We start from the raw sequence: 11,891 nt of genomic DNA on the forward strand, positions 1-11,891 counted from the left end.
AAAAAAAAAAAGAAGTATAGAACTAGTCTAAATAGATGGAACTATGGAAGAGTTCATAAAATAATCTAATCACACCGGTTCAGATATCAAAACGTAAATTTTTATATTATATTTTTATATTAAATAATTTCGTTTGTTTTATTATATATTATAAAAAACTATTATTAGAATTATATAGTTTCATTATAAATGAAGGCTATTTCGACATCCAAAAAATGATACAATCTTATGTTGGAGCCCTCTAACTTTGCCTTGAGGTTAGCTTTATATGTTGTAAACTGCTAAATTATATATATATATATATATATATATACTCCTTAGAGATTGAAAATGAAATTGTGACAAAAATTTTAAAAATTTGCGACGTCAATTTAAAAGCAATTATTTTCTTATTTTAAGCTACTAAAAATATCATTACGAGATTTTTGGTATAACTCATGTATATCCAAAATATTTATACTACTAGATTAGTACCCGTGCTATAGCACAGGTTAAATTTTATTTTATACAACAAATTTAAATATTTTTATTTGATATATTTTTTAGCATTAAACAATATCATCATATAACCTTGACATTTTACATTTAAACCGAATTATAAGTTTATCTTATTTTATCATAAAACTAACTACATTTTAATTGGTGAATAATAATAGAATATGTAAATAAGATATGCATTTGTTTCTGAGGAAAGAAGTACATATAACTTTAAATTGTGATATTACAAATAATAACTTTTAGATATGATATTTATTAAAATGGCAAAATGTAAACCCTATCAATTTTGATTACCAGTGAAGTGACCTTAGTGCAGTGGTAGGAGGTAAGTCCATTTGTAGAAGGCACTAACACATCCGGGATCGAGTCCCGGCTCCTACGAATGTAGGAATTTGGCTAATAGGCCGGCCAGTTGTGACCCAATGTTTGAAAAAAAAAAAAAATCTTGATTACCAAGCGAACCCTATAAATCTCGATTATCAAGCGAACCCTATAAATCTCGATCTCGAATCTCGATTATCAAGCAAACCCGCAAAGGTAAATTATACAAATGATACACTTACATACAACTAAAATGATTGATGTTTTAATTTTATAACCAATTAATGACTCATATATCTATTATATAGCCTAAAAAAAATTATGTACTGACTGGACTCATATATCTATTATAAAAAGTTGTGTAGACTATGTGTAAGTGGTATTTTTAATTTTGAATATTTTTGACCGTCAAAGGGGTCTCTAGAGTTAATCCTATTTAAGTCGGGAGATATTTAAATTTGTTAAATTTCCTTAAACAATATATAGAAGTAGGATATATATTGTTAGGTAAGATCGAAATATTGTTTAGTTTAATAAAAATCACAGTTTTTATGTTTAGGGTTACCGAACTTGGAAGATTTCTCGAGTTAAAATATTTTGTTTCATTTGTGTATATCATCTTTTATTCCTTCAAATGCTATTATTATTTCCGATTAGGTTTAAAGTGGATTCATTGCTATTGTTATTATTAATAATTAATTATGAATAATTGAATAAATAAGCAATATAAGATCTAACAGTAATCAAAGTAGACCGTAAATATCAAAATATTATCAAATGTTATACTTAAATTATTAATATGTCAATTCTATAACCAACTAATGACCTATATAACTATTATATGGTCTACCAAAAATAAGTCATGTACTTTCCTTTTATTAAAAAGGGGATTTTAGCTACAGCTCTTGTATTTTTAAATATCTTTACATCAAAAGTTGTAAAACAAAAAAAAATATTATATATATATATATATATATATATATGTACTCTAATCAAACTCATTAATGATCAATCGTTTTATCGATTCAATTAAATCAGTTGTTTGACAAATTCGACCACTGCAGGCACCAGGCCTGGATCTGACCACCTATGGACCTGGAGCCGACGGTTTCCCAATTCAAATAGCCGTAAGATCAGATCATATCACACCATGGACAGCCGTCACCACTAAATCTGCCGCCTGACGGTATGAACAGTTTTTGTTATAAATCTAATAGCATTTTCATATATTTAAAAATTTGATGCACTATATTTGTCAAATCTGTTGCCAACGAAAACAGAGCATGATAACAAGTATGCCTTCAAGTTGTTATATACTGATTGCTCCAACCATTGATTTGCAAAACACTGAATGCTACAATTTCATTATCATTATATTTTTTTAAAAAATATATATAGAAAACCTTTAAAATTTTCTGGACATACCAAATCAACCGTCAGATAAAGGTAGATTCAAAAGAATAAGAGTTTAAAATTTAATTTTTAATTTAATTTTTAATGAGAAATTTTAAAGTAACTTAAAAGCAATAGCAATATATTTAGAAAAACATATTATTTTCTATAAAGTGTCTTCTCAAAAAAATTTCAATTGATAAATTAAAAAAAAAAGTGTTTGAGCGTTGATAGCTCAACTGATAAAAATTATCTGGCAAAGTCTAAAGGTCGCCGGTTTGAAGGACGACGCTTAGGAAGAGTCCATTTAAAATATTCTCGTACCTGGCCTGAAGGGATGTAAGGATCGAGGCCCGGAACCTCTTATTAATTCAAAGAAAAAAAAAAGTGATTAATTTTTTCCCCACAAGAAGTCAAACTAACCAATACAAATGAGTGGTGGAGAATACTGAATTATTGGGGGTTTTGCTTTATCTTTTCAGCTCTTTTTGGAATGTTCCCTTCTCATTCAGATTTATAAATAATAGTCTTCAATCAAGTAAAGAAAGAAAGAAAAAGAGATGGAAAATAATACGTTTCCTTCAAAGTCTACCTATTTGCTCATAGTGCTTTTGCTTCTTTGTACCTCTTTTTGCCGTACATAATCTTCTCTTCCTTCTGATCAACATGAACCACTCTCGATCACAGGTTAGAGTTTTAACAATTACAGTATAAGGTTGTCCAAGTGTTAATTGATGGAACAAATCATGAAATATAGGGAGGAGAAGGATGAGTGCCATAGGAACACCATCATCAACAAGTCAGCACACTCCAGGCGGAGGCGATAATGGTATGTCCCTTTTCTTTCCAAAGAAGCTTAAGATTGAATTACAAAAGAGATTGATGAGTTTATTCTCAGTTATCATCTTTTTCAAATGGTATGAATCTATTAGTATTACTTTTTTTTTTGTCAACCAAACATTAAATTAGAAAATAACTCCAAGATTGGTTGCCTAAACCGGAGGAAAAAAGTTTACAAAAGATATTTTTGAAACTAAAGATCTTGAGGAACAAGCAAGACAGTCGGCCCTTACATTTGACGTACGCTGGATCCTGGTAAGAGTGAAGGCGGGGAGAGAAGATCTGAAGTGGCTGAAATCATCTAGAAGATTGGAGAAACCGGGCCACTCATCTGGATCCTGCACCATCGCCACTAACTCTGCACAATCCGTCTCATAGGCTTGGCAGATAATACCAGCATTCTGTAGAGACTCCATCGCCCAAATCAGTGCTTGTAACTCCGAATGAAGGGGTGAAGGGCTTTGTCTAACGCAACGTGCTCCCAAAAGTAACGTCGAGTCCTCACCATTGCAATACCACCAACCAAACCCCATAAAACGATCCGACCCCTTCAAAGATCCATCAATCTGACAACGGGAAGAGGGTGGTGTGATATCTGAAGGGTTCAGAGGATTCTGGACTCACGTGGAGAAAGCTTTAGCCTCCTCCCATAGTAATTTATCATTAGTAGCCTGATTAATAACATCAATTGGCTCAACCTCTAATCCCTCAAAAAAATTTTTATTCCTAGCCTTCCAAATTGACCATAAAATCCAAGGTAGGCGATAACAAATGTCCGAAACTTCCGTCTGAGAAGACGCGCGCCAGAAAATAAAATCTAAATTTGAATACACTTATCCATAGGGGAATCCATCAGGAAGTAGCAAAACCGGAGACAACTCACAGATCCTATGCGAGTGAGGACACTCAAAGAGAGCATGATTAATAGTCTCAACCACAGAATCACAACGCTTACAGATGGTATCACACCGCACACCCCGATGAGCAATCCTCTCCAACACTGGCAGAAAACCGGAAGCAATCTGCCAGAAGAAATGTTGAACCTTTGGGGGAACTTCAAGTTTCCAGGCTTGTGCTCGAAGGGCCATACACGACGGTCCATACTCAAATTCCTTTATTAAATCTCGTGCAAGCCGATAACCCGATTTGACCAAATATTTCCCGGATTTTGTGTAATGCCAAATTAATCTATCCGGTTTAAAGGACTTACTGACCGTCATACTCAAAATTATCGGAATTTCCTCCGGATCCATGAACTCCTCGAGAATAGGCAAATGCCATTCCTTAGTGATTGGGTTAATTAAATGATTAACCATTAAATTAGGGTGTAACACCTTCCCACGACCAGAAGCTGGCCTCGGTGGGTTATCCGGTATCCAAGGGTCTCTCCATACAGAAGTATTACAGCCAGAGCCTATCACCACTCTTGTCCCATGTTCCACCAAACCTTTTGTTGAGTAAATACTCCGCCAAGCAAAAGTGGAGGAGTATGGTTTTTTGGCCATTAGAGGATGTTTATTCCTAAAATATCGACCTCGCATTACCCTAACCATTAAGGACGTTGGATAGTGAATTAACCGTCAATACTGTTTAGCAAGCATCACATCATTAAATTGCTCTAGAGCACGGAAGCCCAACCCTCCGTCACATTTATCCTCACACAATTTGTCAGTAGAATGACGTTTAAGAAAATGATTTTTCTGCCATCATATGTCAAGCTTTTTTTTTTTCAACCATCATATGTCAAGCTTTTAAAGTGTTTGATTTGTGCAATAGATAGTTTTAATAAATGATCAGATTATTTAATTATGTCTTTCACTATTTTCCAAAAAATCATTTTCTTAAACGTCATTCTAAAAATTATTTAAGTATGTCTTTCACTATTTTCCAAAATTGTCGTTTTGTTTGTGGCTTGTGCGGTGGCTTTCACCTGCAATTTCCTCGCTAAGTCTATGAGCTCAAACCCTACGATATCTTTCTGCGATAGTAACTTTGATTCCATCGATTCAGACTTGGGTAAGCTCGAAAACCTCATACTTAATTCCTTTATTTCATGGTTGAATTGTGTAATTACGTGAATAATTAATTAATCAATTTCATGTTTTCAGATGTTTGTCAACCTTGTCCAATAAATGGAGAATGTTACCAAGGGAAGTTGAAATGTAATCATGGATACAGAAAGCAAGCAAATTTATGTGTTGAAGATGGAGAAATCAATGAATTAACCAAGAAATTGGTATTTGAGATATTCGAAAAAAATCTGATTTTTAAGTTTTTCCCTTCTTTTATGTTGTTGTTGATGGGTTTGAATTATGGCGATTGTATTGTTTTCAGGTTGGGTATTTTGAGAGAAAAGTTTGTGAGGCATATGCTGATAGTGAATGCTATGGTACTGGAAGAATATGGGTATGCTTCTGATTTATCTTTAAACATAATTGTGTTTTAATTTTAGTTGTGTGTTCATTTTGTGGTATTAGTGAGTAATTGTGTTCATCGATCTTTTTAGGTTCCGGAGGATGATGTTTGGGAAGATCTACGTAGCAACGGTTTCTTGAATACATTAGACGAGTCTGCTTACATTTTTGTAAAAGGAAAGGCTGTAGAAGCTGTCACCGAGCTACTACAGAAAAGGACTAACTCTAATGGGTTAGTATTTTCATCACTGATTAATTGGATTCCATTGGTTACTAACTATTCATTAAAGATTCTTACTTTGATCTTTTAATTATCTGAAGGATTAATGAGTTGAAGTGTCCTGAATCGGTAGTCAAAAGTTACAAACCAATGACTTGCGGCATGCATCAATGGCTCTTGAGAAACATCTTAATCATCTCATCCTCCTGTGCAATGGTATTGTAATATTAGAAAGAAAAGAAAAAACATTATTTTGAGTGGTTTAGTTTACTTTATCAACATCTTCAAGCTTGTTTACAGTGTTGAGATGTACAGCTAGTGGGGTGCGCAATATTGCGTAGGAAAATCCGAAGTAAGCGACAATTTTCACGTAGAGTGGAAGAGCTATACAACCAGGTACCTCTTTTATCCGCACAGCATCTCGATTTAGTCAAATTATCCTTGTCTTGGTGTAAATATAAAACGGCGTTTATTTTGAATTGATGATCCATTAGGTCTGTGACTTTCTGGAAGAAAATGCAGTGGCATCAAATTCTGCAGACACTAGTGACTGCGTTCATTGGGTTATCGCATCTTGGTTACGTGATTATCTACTTTTTCTTAGAGAAAGAAGAGACCCTCAGTTATGGAGTAAGGTAATGGCTGTTTTTGGTCATGTTTTTGATCTGATTCTGTTGTCTCTCTCTAACAATTTGTTACATGTATCATTTTCTTATAACGAATTCTCAATTTTGTTGCCTGACATGGTTCTTTACATTTTTTTTTGGTTAATTTATAGGTTGAGGAGTTAATACAAGAGGATTCACGTATAGACCGATACCAGAAACTCGTCAAGGGTGAACAAAAAGTTGTATTGGAATGGCAAGGTATGAACCTGGAATACTTCTTTATCCTCTTTCACTCGTCTATTTCTTTCTTTTTTCTTTACATTCCATTGAAAGTTGTTTCCTCATCAATAATTCAGTTGAAGGTTCACTTAGTTTATCCAAGCTGAAGAAACGGCGAGAGACGGAGAAGAAAGATAGAAAAGTTATTGGCTCAACAAACACAAGCTTGCAAGAATACTACAACAGAAGAATCGCTGGTAAGAAGCTGAAAAGTGAAAACCATTTCTATTGAGTCAACAGTAGACATTTTGTCTTAAGATTGATCTTTTTCTGTTCTTTTTTTTGGTTTTTGTTACAGAGACAAGTTCTTAATACATTTTACAAAAGAACAATGTATAGAAGCTTGTTGTGGTTCTCCACGCAACGTTAGAAGAAGATCCAAGGACTGAAGCATTGTCGATTTTTCATGCTGTTTTTATTCCTGTTTAAATACTGAGTTAGATTTGTTGAGAGCTACCACTTGATGGGCTCGCTCTTGTTTGGATTAGAAGGGAAAGTGATTAGAATTTGTGTAGTCTTTACAATATAAATATTGGTACGATACAATTCCGGTTTAAGTTGACGGTGACCTGGTTCATGAATAGAGAGAGTTAGAAGAATCATGTGGCTTGCGAGTGCGGGGGTATGACAGCCAAGTTAAAGAGAGTACGTGTCAATTGTCTCCAGTCTCCTTCCACTGGAGACTTTTTCGTGCCAAAAAAAAAAAAAAAAATAAACGTTTTACAAAATTTGTGTGGAAATTTTAAAACAGTTTGATATAAAAACCTTCAGTAAAATCTAGCTTCAAACCAAATTTGGATGGATTGGTCTTGGCCTCCAGGGAGTGTACTAAGTCTATTCCGAATGTTCTTGTCAATCAGCTTTATCAGATGCTCTACTGTGAGAGGGTGTTCTCCATGCCTACGTCCGTTTCTTTCTCTCCAAAGCGAGTAGAGGGTAGCTTGGAAAGCATAACTTAGTATGAATTTACGAGTCTTATCAAGAGCACCAGTAAGAAGGGTGATGACATCTCTCCATTGGCTTGTGTATGCGTCCGCAAGTAGCTTTTGCACTATTAATAAACTGATTATTGGATCCTTAATTTGCATTACCCTACTAATTCTTCAAACTTCATAGTTTATACTTTACCATTAATAATTAACTAGGTAATATCCTACGCATAGTTGTATTACATATGTTAATTTATTTTAGTTTATTTAATTATCATAAAATTATGAGAATCTTTTGAGAAAATCTTTTTAATAATTTTTTTTTTAAATGGTATTTTTAGTGTTGATAGTAAAAAAAATGTATTTTTGAAATTCTCATTTGAAAACACATATATAAAAAACAAATCTCCTAAATGTCAATAATACACTTTATTTATTCAAATCATAAAAATTTAATATGATATTCAAACTTTACCTAAAACATTTAATAATTAAATTGCAACATTATTTTTGAAGTATCAATTAAATATATATCCTCTAAAATCATATGAAATGCAATTAAAAATCCCAAATATTAATTTAATTTTTAATCTCTTTTATATTCACCTTAATTTAAGCTATATTGCTAGATTAAATTCTAATGATTTCCTCTTTGTAATAAGATTTACAAAATTTTGAATTAAAGAAACACTATAATGATCTTTATATAATTATATTTTGGATCAGAAGAATTAAATATAATGATGAGTATACAAATTCTCAAAAAAAAAATTGGAGGTAAGAGAGAGTTAAAAATTTTGATTTAATAATTCTATTATCATAGTTAATTTTGTTAAAACATTGCATACTTTTAAAAATAAAATATATATACATGTATGAAGATTATTTCTTTTGATTGATTCCCTCATTGGGCTTTGATTGAAATTAGTGTTGTTGAATTTGCACCGATAATTATTTTTTTGTAGCCACCAAATTTTTATTATACATTTGTAATTGAACATTGAAAATAGTAAAAAGAGAAAGAAAGAAGGAAGAAATACATTAAGAAAAAAAAATTGAACAAAATATAAGATAAATCCAGCAACATATTTAATCACACTCTTACCATGAGTTTTAAATTCATGCCACGATCGGTTATGCTCATGATTATTGATCAAATCATGTAGTAGGAACGAATCTTTTGGTTTTATGGTGTTTATTGGTCGGGGGGGATGAGAGTTTACAATGTTATCTAGGCCTGTGCGAATCTGTTTTCCATCACCAACAATGAATCATGATCCTTTTTTAATGAGAGCAATGCCGGTTAGAAGAGATGACCAACCATAGGATTGTGATCGTTTTGGAGTTGCATCAAGTAAGGAACCATCAGGGTAATATCTAGCCTTCATCACTCGAGCAAAAAGAGAGTCCAGAAATTGTATAAGTCGCCACGCCTGTTTTGCTAACAGAGCATCGTTAAATTTTTCTAAATCTCGGAAGCCAAGACCGCCTTCCCTCTTTGACATTTGAAATTTTTTCCAAGATAACCATGGAATCTTGCGATGATTTGAGCTCCTTTCCCACCAGAAATTCATTAACAGAGATTCAAGTTCAGTTGTGACCCCTTTTGGCAATTTGAAACAGGACATAGCTGCCAACGTTACCTGCTCGACCTCCACGGGTACTACCAATGTCTGACACTACTTTGTTAGTTTCCGAAATTATCAACCCGACGACTCAACAATGGGACAAACAGAAAATTCAAGAGCTGATTCTACCTGAAGACCGGTATTTGATATACAAGCTCTTCCTTCCTACAACACTGGCACCTGATACGTATTTATGGAGCTATACCAAAGATGGAACATATACAGTAAAATCAGGCTACTGGTTGGCGATGCATTCAAGAACGGAACCAGAGAGACCACAACCACCGTTTTCAACTTCACCGGTACTGGCAAATGGAATCTGGATTCTGGCAGATGCAGATAACACCAAAGCTAAAACACCTTTTGTGGCGAGTGGCATCAAGGGCTATTGGAGTGGGAGAAAATTTACTTAAAAGAAACATCAAGGTGAATCCATATTGTGCTAGGTGTTGTTCTATATTGGAAACTACAGACCATTTGTTATTTTCATGTCCATACGCAAGTCAAGTCTGGCGAAAGGCTGGTTTTCCCATTTCCCAGTTTTGTGATCCAAACAAACCAATTGAGGAGAAGTTATTGTCACTTATTGCACTATATAAGGATAAGTCTCTAGATGCAACATTTAGATGCCAACCTTTCTGGATCTTATGGCGGTTATGGAAAGGTCGTAATGATCTTGTTTTTAACAAGAAGTTACCTGCTGGCAGTACACTCTTAAACCAAGCAATAGCGGATACAAAGGATTGGCTAACTCATACGGAAACCACGACCAACCAACCAGTTCAGACAAGAATCAGACAGCGATGTCCTGGATGGACAAGACCTCAACCAGGCTGGGTAAAGTGTAACTACGATGCATCACATCATGAAGGAGACAGAGACTCTGGACTAGGATGGATAATCAGAGATTCAAATGGCCAATGCTCCACTATGCTATGGGCAAATTTCAAGGACGCCCAACTATTGAAGAAGCGGAATGCTCTGCTCTAGTGTGGGCAATACAATCATGCTGGGGATTGGGATACCGTTCGATGACAACATCAATGTCATACGGCTTCTCAATGAAGATGGCTACAATCCAAGATTGAAAAGATTCCTGGATACTATACGCGATTGGAAGCAGAATTTTACCTCCATACAGTTCTCCTACCGCAATCGAGAAAGCAATGCTTGTGTTGATAGTCTAGCAAGAACAGTAGTTTCACACCCCTCCTTATGGGAGCTCTATCATACTTGTCCTTAATTTCTAAGACAGATTGTAACTCTGATTCAAACTCTGTTGTAAACTCTGTTCAGTAATAAAATTATTGGAAGGAAAAAAAAAACAGGACATAGCATAAACCAGCATAGAGACTGCCACTGATTTCAACATTACTTCTTTTCGAGCAGGAGAGAGTTTCTTAGAAGTCCAGTGTGATGTTCTGTTTTTAAGTCTCAATTATATTTTCAAACATCTCATTCTTTTTTCGCCCAAACTGCTCAGGTAAGCCAAGATATTTACCTCCTCCACCCTGGTTCGGTATCTTTAAAATGGTTTTTAATCTTTCCTGAGTGGAACCATAAACATTTGAACCAAAGGTGATCATTGATTTATCCATATTGATTTATTGGCATGAATAATGCTCATAAACATCAAAGACATCTCGTAGGGCTTGGCAATTCTTTCTGTTTGCTTGACAGAAGAAGAGAGAATCATCCGCAAACTGTAAGTGAGTGATACGAGGAACGCCATTACCAATCTTCACACCCTTTATATCCCCATCTTTTGCATATGATGTTATAAGATGGCTTAAAATGTCTGAGCAGAGTATAAAAAGATATGGGGAAAGGGGATCTCCTTGACAGATTCCCCTTTCTGGTTGAATGAATCTCTTAGGTGAGCCATTTATCAGGACTGAATATGTGGGAGATCGAACAGCAGACATGATCCAACTAATCCAACGATCGCAGAAACCAAAGAGTTTGAGAGTAGTTTCCAGAAAGTTCCATTTGACTATGTCGTAGGCTTTGCTAATGTCGGTTTTCACGGCCATGTAAGTCTGAGACACACGTTTTCGAGATTTCAGAGCATGCATGACTTCATGTGCTATCATGACATTATCTTAAATGGTTCTTCCCGGAATAAAAGCAGCTTGTGAATCAGATACAATGCTATCGAGATGGGGTTTGAGGCGTTTTACCAGGCATTTAGAGATAATCTTATATAAAACATTGCAGAGAGCAATCGGTCTATAATCTGATAGAAGTTCTGGATTATCTATCTTTGGGATCATGCATATGTTAGTGTGATTAATGCCGTTTGTCATGGTGGAAGTCTTGAAAAGATGTAGTATTTCATTTACCACATCATGACCAACAATGGACCAACATTGTTTGTAAAAACGTGCAGTAAGACCGTCAGGTCCTGGAGCTCGGTCATCCCCAATCAAACATACAGCATCATAGATCTCTTGTGCAGAAAAGTCTCTAGTTAGGTTAGAGTTTATTTCATCTGTGACAGTTGCTTCAAAGTCAGCAAAATCAGATGGAGTTACTGAATGACCACTACTGGTAAATATTTTGGTGAAAAAGTCTTGTGCATGATCACCAATTTCCTTTTCGCTATGAATGAGTTGTCCTTGGTCAGTATAGATGGAATTTATTCTGTTCTAGAAGATCTAGTCTTTGCACAGGCATGAAAGTAGCTAGTGTTTTGGTACCCCTCTGCAATAAAATGATTTATGCTTTTTTGTTTCCAGTGTCGTTCCTCATCAGATTATGCT

At 34.7% G+C, this 11,891-nt stretch overlaps 1 protein-coding gene across 1 annotated transcript; it reads left to right on the forward strand.

Moving 5' to 3' along the window:
• Window positions 4,957-7,171, forward strand: LOC104771632 (the record flags this gene model as incomplete). Its single annotated transcript, XM_019242555.1, is given in 10 exon segments — window positions 4,957-5,067; window positions 5,160-5,287; window positions 5,386-5,457; window positions 5,558-5,697; window positions 5,787-5,901; window positions 6,001-6,081; window positions 6,180-6,320; window positions 6,464-6,551; window positions 6,650-6,769; window positions 6,871-7,171. Coding segments are annotated over 10 exon segments (1,010 nt in total), but the record flags the coding sequence as incomplete, so codon positions are not given.

The sequence above is a fragment of the Camelina sativa genome, chromosome 20 (genome assembly GCF_000633955.1).
Source record: "Camelina sativa cultivar DH55 chromosome 20, Cs, whole genome shotgun sequence".
Lineage (NCBI taxonomy): Eukaryota > Viridiplantae > Streptophyta > Magnoliopsida > Brassicales > Brassicaceae > Camelina > Camelina sativa.